Source organism: Excalfactoria chinensis, chromosome 2, assembly GCF_039878825.1.
Source record: "Excalfactoria chinensis isolate bCotChi1 chromosome 2, bCotChi1.hap2, whole genome shotgun sequence".
NCBI classification, from domain to species: Eukaryota; Metazoa; Chordata; class Aves; order Galliformes; family Phasianidae; genus Excalfactoria; species Excalfactoria chinensis.
This window is the reverse complement of record NC_092826.1, coordinates 136612971-136628829: the sequence shown is the minus strand read 5'-3', so window position 1 is coordinate 136628829 and position 15859 is coordinate 136612971. Positions and strand designations below refer to the sequence as shown.

Genomic DNA, 15859 nt, shown 5'->3' with positions numbered 1-15859 from the left:
TTCCTTGTGCCAGTGTCACAAAATAGCATCATTACATAATCCGGCGGGGTGAGCTACAGTGCAAAAAGAAATAATGCTCATTTGGCTTTGCTGGTTTGTGGAGTTCTCACCTCTCTTCATATATACTTGGCTCATGAGAAAGTTCTGAAGAAGCTGATAATTCTGGGCAGGCCGTAAAATCAAAAGTATGTTCTGCCTAAATGCTCTTACCATTACTTTCCTCTTCATGGTACGAGGGAAGGGGATAGACTTGAACTCCTTATGCATTTTCTGAGCATCCTTTTCACTCTGTTAGGGTTTACACATGTTTAGTGCTTGGCTATGTTTTGCTGGTGCTCTGTCAGAGTTGCATTCTCACCAGCGGACGTCACAGTGGATCATCAAGGCTGACATTTAGGTGTAAAGGAGATTGCTGTATACTGAGGTTGCTTACCCCTCAAAGCATCTGTGTGTGTTGGGGTAGTCATTCTACAAACCAATAAATCATATTCCTCTTCTTGCTCTTCTTTTTTTTTTTTTTTCTTTTTTTTTTTTTTTTCTTTATCACCTTCTTCCGTCGTATTCTGCTTCTTCTTCTTCCCTCTTCTTCTCATTTTTTTCCCACAGTTCATTTCCTGCCCTATTTCTTTATCTCTTGTTCTCCCACTGCAACATTCCTTCCCCAGCTGTTATGAAGATGTGTGATAAATGTGGTGAACTGGAGCTGGATCCCCTTCCCCGCTCCTGTCTTCTACTCCTTTTGCTGTCTTCCCAGGTCCTTTGGCACTGATCATATGGGGAGGGAGTAGAAGCAAAGGAAGCATCACGTTACCAGGCAAACGCTGCCTTGACCCTTCCTATGTCAGTTCATCTTTAACTGTTGAGTGTTAGACAAATACTTATTGGCTAGGACCGATTTTTCAATCTCTTAACTTTGCAGAGGTTGAATACATGTAATTAAATCTTTCTCTGAATCACTTGATTTAAAATGGAACCTATTATTCTCCCCAGACCTTCCTCGCTCCTCAAAACATGTTGCAAAATGTTGTTTCTCTTTCCCCTTTTTCCTTTCTGGGGGTTTCTAGACTCTCCTTGGCATTAGTTATGGTCCCAGTGCAAACTTGGTGAAGCGCAGAACCAGCCACGGAAGCATATTCAGTTTCCGACTCCGTGGTAGAGACACTGGCTCCGAAACAGATTTTGCCGATGATGAGATCAGCACCGCTGGGGAAAATGAAAGCCACCGGGGCTCTCTCTTAATTCCAAGATCTGGGAGACGTCTGAGCATTCAAAGTCAAGTGAGCCATAGTTCTCACCCTACTACTCCCAACTACACCCAGATGGGCAAAAGGAACAGCTCAGTGGATTGCAATGGTGTGGTTTCCCTGATAGGAGGAGGCACCGGGGCACTCAACCCAGACCCTACTTCTCCTGCAGGGTTACTGCTCCCCCCAGTTATTATGGAAAAACCTGGGACAGGCGATCTGGTGAGTACTTTATAACTTTTGTATGTGATTCATGCTCTCGTTTCCTTCTGAATGTTGTTGGAGTTTGCTGTAATTTATTTACACAGTTTGCAATCTGTGGAGAGAAACTTCCCACCATCGTAGGCAGGGTGGGAAGGCAACAGGCTAACTCACGTAGTGACATCTGTCTGGTGCCACATAAGTTCCCAACTCTGGGTAAGACTTGCCCTTCAGAGCTAACTGGAAGAAACAGGAGTTGGACTTGATGGTCCTTATGGGTCCCTTCCAACTCAGAAAGAAAAGGGCATACTCGGGATATTCTGTGATGCCATGAAAGGACTAAATACTGGGATTCATACAGATTTTCTTTTCTTGTAGGGATATTTTTCAAGTTGGTTCCTTTGCCACTTGAACATCTGACATTGTGTGTTGGAAAGAAATAATGTTTTTAAAATGATTCTGTATTCTGCCTTACCATCTTAAGACTGCGTTTTCTCCCTCTGTTTATTATCTGTAAGCATCTAACTTCTGCTCTTCTGTATAGCTGCTTGTGTAGGGCTGTTCTTAAGTAGTACTCAGAAAGTTCTAGCATCCCATTAGGACTGATGAGCAGATGATAAGACGATTTCCAGGATCTTTGTTGCAAAGCACCATTATTGCAAAATATTTCTTAAGGCTGGAAGTAAAACTATTAAGACTGATATTGTTAAGACATATGATTAAATTCACTTGGAAAACCATGAGATACTGTTTTGAAAATAACTTCTTCACAGGCAGGGCAATGATGACTGGTTGTCATATGACTGATATGGAGTGAATTTATCTCTTTTCATGTAGATCGCTACATTGGAGCTCATCTTTCTCAATGATCTTTAAAGCAACGGTAGTCTGGTCACTATGTGGGCAGGATTTATTTTATCATAGAGATCTGAAATACATTGGAATAATCTCTGTCCCTAAAAGCATCTCTTTCTATTCTTTGAAAACATTAAGAGCCCAGGGTGAAAAACTCCATATCACAAAGGTCTTAAGTTAGGTGTGATGAAACCCACCAAGAGTAACCACATATCAAAAATGGATTACACTGAGAGGGTGAAAAGCAAGTGATGATCTAATGTGCATTAGTCAAGGTATTTCCTGAAAAGAAAGGCAAATGAGATAGGTCCCAGCTGTGGTGTCAGATTATCAGTAAACTGAGAAGTAGCTTTCATTTCTCTGTAGAAAAGGCAGCTTCTTCCCTTTCAAGCGTTGGTCAGAAGTTTTTGCTTACCTATCTGAGCACTCCCTGTAGCCCTTCAAATAGAATGTCATGCTATAAATGCAAGAAGGGTCTGTTCTGTGCATGGGAAGCTATGGGAAGCATGGTGGTATGAGAACTACCTGCTTTGTTGACAATATTGGGTCCATCTTTTTCAGATGTTCACAGACATTTAGGACATGGTACTCCCATTTGCACTCTTTCCAAGCAAGAGAGACCAGTCCTGAGAGCGGTCTCTAGATGACAGAGCAATAGGCTGAAGATGGTGGGCTTTTACTGGAATTATGCTTGCAGTGTAACAAGCTGCATGTTAAAGAATTGTGGAAGAAGGAGTTTGTGCATCTTTAAAAAAACATAATAATCTGAATTAAAGTAAAAAGGCTTAAGTAGGTGAGCAGTGGATGCCCCCTTTTCTCTGTAAGACAAGCAGCTGTGCAGCCTGCTGAGGCTCTCGCAGTTGTCAGAAAGCTCAAAAAACCATGTGAGCGCTCAAACTTTTATGGCAAAAAAAAAATGGTATTTTACAGGATTGGGCCCTGAGGTGACAGGGAGAGTTGGAGCTCTGCTGGCATTTCTTTTCGTTTGCCAGCTTCCTGCCTTTTGAAGATGGATGTTGAAAATGAAATGGCCTGAGTGTGCAAGCTCACTAGGCAGTTCCCTGGTCGTCTAGGAAATGGCACCCAGTAACAGATGCTTGGTCAGTGGTGATGCAATGTGAAGGATGTTGTGTCTCCTGCAAAACTGGTTTGGTATCTGGTCTAGCCAGAAAATGTGAGCTGGAGTTAAAAGCTAATTGGAAAGAAACCCACTGCTGTACAAATGCATTTGCTACAGAAACCATGAAAGCTGGGCACATATGTGCATCTGCAGCTGTGGGCCACAGGCAGAAGGAAAGAGCAGATTGAAAACCTCAGTGTGTTCAGAGATAACACCTCTGGGACTCCGTGTTGGATTATTTCTGCTATTTTCTTGTTAAGCTTTTGAAGTTAAGTTTGTTCCTGCTTAGTTTATCTGGCTTCTTTTTATTGTTTCTTGGGGGAGGTAGAAGGAAGATGTTACTGGGTGAAGCTGCACCAGCCCCACTGCTGTTATTAGTTTCATAAGAGTGTAAACCCCAGATGAGAGACACTTGTGCTGTATCTGCTCCATCCTCCATGAACAAGAAACAAAGAACCAGCTCTTTTTGTGAACAGGCGTCACTTATGTATTGTGTCCAATTTGCAAGACACTTCTACAGTTTTAGCCTGTTCATTCTTAGCATCATTCAGCATTGAATTTACCCCGGGCAGTGCAGTTGGGACCAGGATGAACAGCTTTCCTGTCTTAATGCCATTGCCCTGTCCTAGCTGAGGGCTGCTTTCCAGTGGGGTTGGCCATGGTTGCAGCTGATGTGACATGACAACATCCACACTGCTCATACCAGATTTTGGGAGAAGTTACCCTGAGAAGTTACCCTGAGAAGTTGTGGCTGCTCCATCCCTGGAGGTGTTCAGGGCCAGGCTGGATGGGACCCTGGGCAACCTGATCTAGTGACTGATGTAGTGATGGGCAGTCCTGCCTGTGGCAAGGAGGATGAAACTGGATGATCTTTGAGATCCCTTTCAACCCAAGCTGTTCTTTGATTCTCTATGAAAGTCAAAAATGACTTTTAAATGCTCTTCATTTTGTGCTGGCCCTGGTTCTTGGCATGTGTGGTTATGAGTCAGCTCCATGAGAAACTAAACATTCTTACGTTTTCTGTCTTCTCCATCCCTAAATACACCTACTGAAGCAGGAGGAAATTCATGTAATCTCAGTGGATGGTGCTTAGACCAGTTATGTAGGGTAGTTTGAGTGTTCAGCAGTCTTTCTGGTCATGGAGGACATGGTCCATGCAGAATGGCATCCATCTGGTAGAGTTTCTGGGGAGCTGTCCTTGCTGGCACCAAGGGCAGTGTTCAAGCTAGAAAGGTCACATGAAGAGTAAAGCAGTGTAATGTAAAAGTATGATCTGCATACGCCCTCCAGAAGCTCTGGGCCAAGCAGTCTGCCTGGATGCGAAGAGCAAGAGGTGCTCAGGCTGGAGGTTTGCAGGGTGCTGATGGCAGGAAACTTGTGCTAAGTCCAAATTATTCTCCTGGAGATCCCTATGATCCTCAGAACACTGAATCTATGGTAAAGGGAGAACAGCTGGACTAGATGATCTTGTAGGTCCTTTCCAACCTTGTGATTCTATGATTCTATGATTCTATGAATCAGGACTGGCCCAGATTTCCCACCATCTTTCTTCGACTGGTGCAGCTACTGATCTCAGCAGGCTTAGCCTGGAATAAATAGGCTGAAAGCTGAACCCGGTTTTAAGTCTTAATTTTATTGTTTGTGTGTTTTGAGACTGATTTTGAAAATATTTTGAAAGTAATATATATATATATATATCAACTCTGCTGATAACAATTGTTTGGCTGGAGGTTTGAACTTTCTGTGTTCTTAGAGAAAGTCTGAATGTTATTTAAGCAACTTCAGGCCACTGTAAAGGCTAAAGTTTCTGTGTGCTTATCTAGAGTTTATTTGTATTTATATATTACTCTGTTGTTCCTTGGTGTATGTAGATTAGCACCTCTCTTCACAAGATACTGATCCATTTGGACAGGACTGGATTAAGTTAATGAGCTGTTATTGGGAGCTCAGTTTATCCATGGGATTCAATGAAGATAAGTAAAGCACCTGTGAATTTTTTGAAGCAAAAAAAAAAATAAAAATACAAAGGATACCATCCATTCCTTAGAAGCAGAGCAGGGCCACCCAAGACATGATTTTGGAATGAGCAGTAAGGAGAAGGTTGGGGCTACCTGGGATCTCCCAACCTTTGCTGAATTTCCTCTTCATCACAATTTTTTTTCTCCTTTAGTAAAATCAAAATCTGTGTGTTGATTCTTTATGAAGGGAAGGGGGTAAATAAGCCCTGAGTAAAGCCAAGTCTGTTTATTGAGGTGCCAAACAGAGGATTTAGGAGCTTATCTTCAGATGGAATTTTTGTTCTTTTATTTTTTTAACACAAAAAGAAGACATCTTGGCTTTTATTATTTCTGAGCAGAAAACTGTTTTGCTGAACACATGGGTTTAAGGTGTTTTTATTTTTTTTTGTTTTGTTTTGTTTGTTTGTTTGTTTGTTTTTTTAATTTTTTTATTTTTCTTTTTATTGTTGTTGTTGACCTTAATTCCCCCCAAGGTAGAATTTCTTTCTTTCTTTCTTTCTTTCTTTCTTTCTTTCTTTCTTTCTTTCTTTCTTTCTTTCTTTCTTTCTTTCTTTCTTTCTTTCTTTCTTTCTTTCTTTCTTTCTTTCTTTCTTTCTTTCTTTCTTTCTTTCTTTCTTTCTTTCTTTCTTTCTTTCTTTCTTTCTTTCTTTCTTTCTTTCTTTCTTTCTTTCTTTCTTTCTTTCTTTCTTTCTTTCTTTCTCTCTCTCTCTCTCTCTCTCTCTCTCTCTCTCTCTCTCTCTCTCTCTCTCTCTCTCTCTCTCTCTCTCTCTCTCTCTTTCTTTCTTTCTTTCTTTCTTTCTTTCTTTCTTTCTTTCTTTCTTTCTTTCTTTCTTTCTTTCTTTCTTTCTTTCTTTCTTTCTTTCTTTCTTTCTTTCTTTCTTTCTTTCTTTCTTTCTTTCTTTCTTTCTTTCTTTTTCTTTTTTCCCCTCCTTGCCTTTGCCCCAGGACTGCTGAAAAGATCAAGTGTTAGCAGTTTTTGTGCTCAGAAAAAGGTCAACGCAATAAGTCATCCAAACACTGCCACCAAGAAGTCATATGTCTGGAAGCTTGCTGGCTGTCCACTGGGACTGCTGTCATCATGGCTTCAGTTTCTGTTGGCTTGAAAGTTTATCACATCCCAAAATAAGACCACACCTATGGTGAATTGTTCAGGTTTAACACAAACATTGCAAGCTTCTCCGGCTTACTGTGCATCTCGTTAAATAAGCAAGTATTCACAAAATTAAATGCCTTTCTTTTTAAGGCTGTGTGCTATTATGATCACCACTGATCTCATTAAATATATTTTTTTGTGTGCCTTTTTGGGTCCATTGTTCATGGTGTGCCCTGTCCACCTCTTTTATGCTTGAAAAGATTTTTACTGTACAAGGAAAATTAAAGCTGTCCCAGTTCCCAAATGTGATCTTGAAAATGCTGCCACATATAAGCCCATCTTTGTGTTGCAATTTTGACATAGCTCAGAACAGTGGATGCTCAGAATAAAATAATTCTGCAGTGTTATGCATCCTCATTTACATGTAAATTACTGAATAGCATATTTGTCCCTATAGAATTTAGCTAATCCAAAGGAGAAACATTTCCAGTCAATCAAGGAGCAACCCAAATAATCTTGTCTTGACAGAGATGCCTGTATTTAACTCCATTGTGATTTCTCATCTGGACGCTATGGAGACTCCCTGCATAACTCTAGAGACCCTTGTTATTTCTGCTTTATTTCTATGGACATATAAGTACCGTGACCCTTTGTGCCTGTGTATACTCTCTATATGATGCTAATAGCCTCTGTACTGCTGTGCTTGTCCAGTTCCTGGAATTGCTTTGTACCTCGGATTGCAGAAACTTCCAGTTCCTTCCATGAGGATTAGCTATCTCACTTCTAAGATATGTAATAAAACCTGCTCATGGATCTATTCTTAACAAAAAACAAAAGCTCATGAACTTCCCCAAGTAACTTCAGTAATTTTGAAGAACTCGTCTGCATGGAAACTTTCTTCTCTGGAAAATATACTTCATGCAAAATTGCAGGCTGATCAAATGTGCCCATTATTCCTCATCCTGTCACTGGGCACCACTGAAAAGAGCCCCATCCACTTGACTCCTGCCCATTAGAAATTTATAAACATTATTTTTTCCAGGTGGAACAGCCCCAGGTCTCTCAGCCTTTCCTCATCAGGGAAATGCTCCAGGCCTTCATCATCTTTGTGGCCAACACTGGACTCTCTCCAGCAGTTCCAAGTCTTTCTTGAATTGATTAGCCCACAGCTGGACACAGTGCCCCAGACATGACCTCTCCACAGGATCACATCTGACCCTACTGGCCACACTCTCTTTAATGCACTGCAGGATCCCATTGACCTTCCTGGACACAGGGGCAAAATGCTGGCTGGTGGGCAACCTGTTTTCCACTAGGAGACTCAGGACCTTCTCCACAGAGCTCCTTCTCAGCAAGTCAAGCTCTAAACCTGTACTGATGCATGTGGTTATTCCTCCCTGGGTGTAGGACTCTACACTCGCTCTTGTTCAACCTCATCAGGTTCCTCTCCACTCAACTCATCAGGTTCAGCCCACACTCTTCACGTATCCTGGCTTAGCTGAATCCTGCAGTAAGAGGAATGAATCTGAATGCTTTCTCTCTAACTCTGTACTGCTACACTGAATACTCTTTGCACCTGTGAATAAAGGTGTCTTGCAGATAAAGGCCATCAGCCCATGAATTTTACAAAAGCAGTTCTGCACACATCAGTGGGAATATATTATCTTACTTGACAGGCAAAAAAAAATGAAACTTCTGGGGATGAGGTTGTATAAAGAAGTGCTATTGATATATGCTAAATTCTGGGTCAGAAGGTATGGGAAGACGTTACAGTTTTAAAAGAGTTAGATGATCTAGAGGATTTCGTATGCTTCCTTCTATAGACAGAGGGAACTGGCAGAAGAGTTGCTTTGCTATTTGGCATTTTTAGTTGCTTTTCCTTTTATTTATTTATTTGTTCATTTAATTTTTTTCCCTCTATTTAAAGCTTATTTTACCTTCTTTTTCTTTCTTTCTTCACCCTCCCCTCCTCCCCCCCTTTGCCCCCTTATTTTATTCTACTTAAAAATATGTTTCCCTTGTGGTGCTTTTTTTTTTCCTAGTTATATTTTTTCCAGTCCTACATATGTAGGTTGCTCCAAAAGTAATGCCTCCTCTATGTTTCCACGGAAATGATAACCAATGTAAAGAGCACAATAATAATATTTGATAGAGCAAATTCTAAGCTACAAAGCAGTATTTTTTGAACACGGTCACCACCATTAGCTAATTTGTGCAATTTGTGCAGGTGACTCTCTTCATTTCATGGTTTGACAACTGAGTATGGCTGTCTGAAACTTGGCTTGTCTTTTGCATTGCTGTTGCCACTGCTGAAGCATAGCACCTCACTGTGCTCCCATCCATTGCTTGGACTTTATAAACATTCATCGAACACTGGTATATATCAGTAGGTGCCATGGAGGAATTCAGTGACACACCTTTGCTTCATAGGCACTTCCATGTCAGGTGCCATTCTGTCAGACTGCCCCTCCACTGCCATCTGTTGAATGGTAACAAAGTGTAGTGGAATACTGGCAAGAAGGTTCAACTTCTACCACCATCCCACTGATAGATCCACCTCTTGTGTCATGGGCCAACATAATAAATTAGGAGGCATTATTTTCAGAGCAACCTTCGTACTTCCTATGCTCTCCAGTTTGGTGTGGAGGTTTATGGAACTCTCTTCATTACTAAAACATTTGTTGCTTCTTTGTTTATTTTACCTTTTTGAGGTGGAGGAAATAAAGTGAACTAATGCATTTGAATCACCATTCATGATTTCCCCAGCCTCTAAACCAAGCATAGAGCGATTTATTGTTCTGTTAGACTCAAGTGGGATTCTTTTTGAATAGATTATGATTACACCTCTACTTTGGATACAACTGCATCAGTAACTGAATGGGCAATGATACAATTGTTTTAACAAAAGAGAACATTTTAGTAAAAAAGAAAGCCATTTTGAAGCATTAGTGCTTTTCTGACTTAGCTATTGTTTTAAGTGATTGCTTTAAACATTACTCTCCTTGCAGGAATTGGTATTTTTATCTGCTGTTCTTTAAAGTGACCTGCTACCCATATCCCAGATGACTGTTTTCAGTGTCAACAAGTGGCTGAGTGTCCTTGTCCTTTGCAACAAAGGGACTTTCTCTACTCTGAAGAGATCACACTCCAGAAAGAGCATCAGTGCTCTTTTACCCACACTGTCACAAAATTGCCTGTCTTGAAGAACAGTTTTGTTGGAGGAAACCCAGCCATTGGCAGCAGAGCCAAGGAATTGTTGCCTATAGTGTGTCTTAATTAGGTGCTACTTGAAACACTTGGGGCTATTTTGGATCCAAAGAATCTGAGAAGATCCAGAATCCAGAAGATTAAATCAGGTTCCCATAGCTCATTTAGATATATAGGGGCAAAAGCACAACATCTGTGTAAAGCAGTGGCTTTTGTCTTATTAGGGATTTCTTTACCTTTCACATTTTCTTGAGCTGTATTTTGGGAACCATTGGGACCCATCTATCTACAGTGCATCTCTTTTGCTATATTCGGTGTCTGACAGCCTCCTCAAACATTCATTTGAGGAATTATCTTTACTGGGTTTGTTGGAGAGATCCTTGCAGCCCAAACATCCTTTCTTTTTCCTCTGGAAGAGCTAGAGGAGTAGATCAAGTAGGAGTCGTCTCTGCATAATGTGGGAACTCGTAATAATGAAAGTCTTATCATCTTGTACTTGTGAGCTGAAAATATTAAGTATTAAATACAGTGTGCCTACAGTTGTGCTGTGCTTCTTATTGACTTCAGAAACCTAAGGCTTCAAAAAGAATAAAACTAATTTAAAATGAAATGTTAAATAAACTTTGGCAGTTCTGTTTATCTTCTGGCATTGGAGTTGTTTGTGGGTTGTTTTTCTTAAGCTTTTTCTTGAAAACAAGAGACCAAAATAGTTTGGTTTTTTATGATTTTGTTCTTCTTAGGCGGGAGGAGAGGGGAAAGGAAGCAGAAATTCTCCCCTAATTGCAGAGCTTCAGAATCCATGACACTAAAGATCACCAGAATGACAGTATGTTCCTCAGATCTGGCAGTGTTTCAGACCAAGAAAAAACATGTATTGGAGGAATAAGTTGGCTTGGCATGATATCAGAGCCCTGTAATGGAGCTGCTACCAACACTCCTTTTTCCTCTTCTGGCAGTATAATTAAACAGTTAACACATTTCAGAAATAATGGTGTAATTAATGTAATTAAGTAGGGCCTCTTTCACTAGAAAAGAGGGTGGTAAAGCAGCGCTGCTGTTTCTCTGGTATCAGAAATGCCCCTTTATTTTCATCTGCATCTTTCACCTGTTTACACAGAGGTAAAGAGCAAGGTCAAGTTTTTAAAACTGCTCAAAGTGCCATTTTCAAAAGCCATACCCCAGCAGCCCACTTCTAATTGGGGAACTGGCGAGCTTTGGACTTAGAAAAGAAGACCGCTTAGACAATTTAGAAAACACTGCTCCATATCTGCCTTGCGTTGGTTTTTTTGCCCTTGTTTTATTCAGCTGACCTGATGTGTTCATTTCAACAGACCTCTCCCTCAGATGAAGCCAGCAAGAAGCAGCTTTTAATGCCCCATCGCCCGTCGGTGGACCACTCGGATGAACCCTTCCAGAGACAGAGGGCAGTGAGCGCTGTCAGCATCATCACCAGTGCCCTGGAAGGTAAGATGTGTCTTTGGTCTCCCTGCCCAAAGCCAAGTGTATCTTGGTTGGCAGGAGGAAAGCAGCAAGTGAAACCTTAAAGTTAAACCCTTTTGGTTTGGGGAGAAAATATTGCAGAAATATTACAACCCCTATAATATGAGCAATGCCTTAACAGAAGGCTGTGTAATCTTACCAACAGACTTGTAAACATCCTGACAAAATGCTGGTGTTATAATCAAAGTTGGATCTACTAACATTTTGTTTATCCTTGGACTCTGATGCACATCTACCAAGATGAGGTGTAGCGTAGCGCCAGACTGTGCATACACTTACGAGTATTATACCATCAAAGAATTGTTTGGGTTGGAAGAGACCTCAAAGCCCATCGAGTTTTACCCCCTGCCGTGGACAGGGACACCTCCCACCAGCCCAGGTTGCTTACAGCCTCATCCAGCCTGGCCTTGAGCACCTCCAGGGATGGGGCATCCACATCTCTCTAGGCAATGCCAGTGCCTAATTGCCCTCTGAGTAAAGAATTTCTTCCTAATGTCTAATCTAAATCTAGCCTAACTCCTAGCAATACACTGCTTTTTTAGGAAAGGGTTTCTTAGGTCTCCTTGTGTCTTCTGTGTTGTAAATTGAGACTGAATAACTAATGTCTAAGAGTATAGGAGACTGTCAGGAAGGCAGAGTGGAACACAGGAATTTTGGGATTCTCCTGGTGACTTATTCTTTGTGTTGCTGATGAAAAGGAAGGTAATGCAAGACTGGATGACTTGTCTGAGAGATATCTTATAGGAAAGGACGAGGCCTGCCTCTTTAAAGAGAAGGCCCAGCCTACAACCACAAAGCCCATCTTCTTCCTCAGCTTTTTACAACCTTCTATGGTTATGATCAGCAGTACTGTGGTCAGAACACAGAAACATATATTATAATTAATAAGGTTTTATATTCTTAATAGGTGCATAATCACTTCAGTATATGCCAGTATTCAGTCTGACCTGCAAAGGTTTTTTGTTGTTGTTTTCATTGGTCTTTTGTTTTTTTGTAGTTTACAATGTTAAGAATGCCTAGAAGGCCTGGGCTGGACTTCTTGCACATTCCTTTAATGATACTTTCTACTAATTCTAATATTTTATCTCTGAAATAGTCTCTGTCAAGTTTAGTGTACCTCAGAGGATGTGCATTTTCATCCTCATACAGCAGAAATCCTTAATGAAGTTTTCCTAACCCCCGAAGTTTGATCAGTCATTGAAATTGAATACTTCTTAACAAGAGGAACATCACATCAGAAGAAAAAGTTTCACAGACTTTAGGTATAATAGTAGCTCTATGTTTGGCTTGGGACAGCCAGACCAGAAGTCCCTTCCCCCTTTTGTTGCTCGATTTCTGCTCTCAACTCTTGGGAAAGCCACTGCTTCCCTTTTGTCTCCAGATGTTGCAAAGCCTTGCAGGAGGGACCTGCTTTTTTGTTGTTGTTGTTTAAAAATAAGAGGGAAAATACCTCTGATTTTTCTTTTCCTTTTACAGATGTCTTCCAAAAAATATTCAGTATGTTGTAATTTTTGAAGGTTAGCTCTGGTGAGAAAGGATGTGGGTTCTTAAAATGGTTTAGGCCATTTTTATGCTACATCATTACCAAAAGAGGATGGTCACACTTTCTACCTTCCCTGTTCCTGCAGTATAATTGGGCTGCACAAAAAAAACCCAAAAAACTGGTTTTCTGCTGGGTCAGTGAGCAGAATCAGCTCACCCACAAGGTACAGAAGCACAGAGGACAGAGGTACCACATGTAGCTGACTGGGACAAAACTACCCACTTCACCAACAACTTGGGCTTAAAAAAGTTTTGTTGAATGTAGAGTTTCAGGGGAGAAGCATCACATCTGACACGTGCATTGTGAAGGTATCAAAATCAGTGAGAGTGGAATTCCCAGGGTTGGTTAGAAATGATCATGAAGAGTATGAAGACAAATGGATTCTTCTGGGTTCTAACTGGAAAATTAAGTCCATTAGGAAGTCTTCATTGCTTCATTGCAGGGGTAGGTTTCTGAAAACAATGCACAATAGGAATTTTGCTTGGAAACTGTTTGGGTTAAGAATGGTTCTCACATCATTTTAGGCTTTTCTCCCCAAACCTTGTGTTTGGAAGCTGGAAAGACAGAGTTATCTGTTGGGAGCAATTCAGTTTCCCAGAGATCTCAGAGCAGTGCAGGTGTTTGTGCAAAGTCTGTACATGTAGGACATCAACCAATATTTCGAAAATGTGCTAGAAGGAACCTACACTGCAGATCTGTGGTCCAAGGAAAATGCTTTCAGAATGCGTCCTGGCTTGAGAAAGGAGGCTGTTTATGAACTGATTGAAATAGCAGGCTTGGCTGAAGCTTTCCTGTTATCACCTCAGGTTCTAATTATATAGACTAAAACTGTTATACAGCATTCCATGCCCATAAAGGAAACAGAAAAGGAAAGCATTAAGCGATTCTGCTAATCATGATCATTCAGCCATTAACTGTCTTTTTTGGCTTTTCTTTTTCATCATTTAACACAAATTATACTTACAAAGCCATTTATCTTCTTTTGTGCTCAAATAAAATGAACATATAAAAGTTGTATTTTAAATAACACTTTAAAAGCACCTTTAAAAAGAACAGTGGAGCTTTAGTACCACACTCAAACTGAGTTATGCACTTCCCTGATTTTCAGAAGAAATTGGACACTTAATACATTTTTTGGATTAAACATCAAGAACAGAAATCCTACTGATAACCAGTGATACTCTGGCTCCTAAAACAGAGTATCATTGGCTCTGGTTCTCATGGGGGATCTTCAACCACCATGATATTTCCTGGGGAAAAAAAACACTATCAGGCCCACACAGTCTAAGATGTTCCTGCAGTACATAGAAGATAACTTGTTGATGCAAATAGTTGAGGCGACGTGTGCCCTGTTACAAACAAGGAAGGACTGGTTGTGAATGTGGAGACTGGGGGCATCTTGGGATACAGCAGCCATGAGATAGTGGAGTTCAAGGTTTTATGTAGAAGAAACAAGGCAATAAGTAGGATGGCAGCCCTGGACTTCAGGAGAGCCAACTTTGACCTCTCCAAGAACCAACTTAGAGGTATCCCATGGGTTAGAGCATTGAAAGGTAAGGGGGCCCAAGAGAATTTGTTGATATTCAAGCAGCACTTCTTCCGAGCTCAAGACTGGTGCATCCCTAAGAGTAAGAAATCAGGCAAAGGGGACAAGAGACTCGCATGGATGAGCAAGAAGTTCATGGACAAACTCAAATGCAAGATCTATAGAATTTGGAAATGGGGTCTGGACACCTGGGAAGAATATAGGAATGCTGCCAGAGCATGCAGGGATGCAAAAAGGAAGACTAAGGTTTGGGAGCAATTAAACCTGATGGGGAAGGTCAAGGACAACAAGAAGGACTTCTTCAAGTATATCAATAGCAGCACTCCGCCAGTGTGTTGGACTGAGGGATTTCCAGAGTTCTCTTCAAACCCATACTATCCAGTGATCCTGTAAATCAGCTCTAAATATTGGGTGAAAGCTTCTTTTCTCTTAAACACTTTAAAACTCTTAATTTTAGATGATTCTAAAATGAGACCTGACAATGAAAAGAGCTATCTTCCAGTCTAAGTTAAAAGAAGACAGTTTATTCTTTTAACCACATGAATTTGCCAAACTGGAAAACAGCGTGCATATCTATGTGAAATAGTAGCCTTTGCATATTTGGTGTGAATTTTCCTTTCTCCTTGTGACTCCTTTGAAAGCTTAGTACTTTCAGAATAGGCCACTGTCTGCTAAGTACAATCAATCGGCAAAAAAAAAACCAAAGTACATAATTTGCCTGTTAGGACAGAAATATTTTGTCCTAGGAAAGAAATAAAGAAATGGTTTGGGGTAATTCAAGAGTCTTCCTCTACGTTGTAAGTCATTTTAAATGTTTCCTTGTCATATAACTCAGTGCGCATTGACTGTTATTTTACTGCTTGTGTCTTAGAGCTTGAGGAATCACACCAGAAATGCCCTCCATGCTGGAACCACTTTGCTGTTAAATTTCTCATTTGGGATTGCTGCCCGTTTTGGCTTTTAATCAAGAAATTTGTCAAGTTTGTGGTAATGGACCCATTTACTGACCTCACCATCACCCTCTGCATTGTGCTGAACACACTCTTCATGGCATTGGAGCATTATAAGATGACTAAGGAGTTTGACCACATGCTATACATAGGCAATTTGGTAAGTGAATACAAAGGTGAAATGCCATTTGAGGAATGCATTTGTTGCTTTTTAAAGTTTTGGCCTAGATCTTGGGAAGATTCTCTTTTAATATGCTGTCAGCACTGCTTTGCCTATGTCACGTCAAGCAAGAGCACACCATCACCTCTTCTGGGGTTTAAAACTTACTGTTTAAAAATCCTTTTAATTTCAGAAGAGTTTGTATTGGACAAAGCACAGGATATCTAGCTATATGACACTGTGGAACTGCCCCTAAAATCTAGTAGCACAAACAAGATGTAGTACAGGACCAGAAAAAGATCTGGAGTATCCTGGAATGTGGACCCTGCTATGGCTGAATTTAAGAAGCCCTTTATTTCTATAAAAAAGATAGCTCTCAAGCTGGGATTCACCTCACCCAACTTGGGATATTTGCAGGATAG

The 15859-nt window shown here is 40.7% G+C and overlaps 1 protein-coding gene across 1 annotated transcript in view; it reads left to right on the top strand.

Moving 5' to 3' along the window:
• The window catches only part of LOC140249057 (sodium channel protein type 5 subunit alpha-like), a 199249-nt gene that overhangs the window by 93162 nt on the left and 90228 nt on the right, over positions 1–15859 (top strand). The window contains exons 12-14 of the mRNA XM_072330304.1: positions 1065–1466; positions 11070–11202; positions 15199–15437. Coding sequence (XP_072186405.1) covers positions 1065–1466; positions 11070–11202; positions 15199–15437 — 774 coding nt within the window. The remainder of the gene's footprint in view (positions 1–1064; positions 1467–11069; positions 11203–15198; positions 15438–15859) is intronic.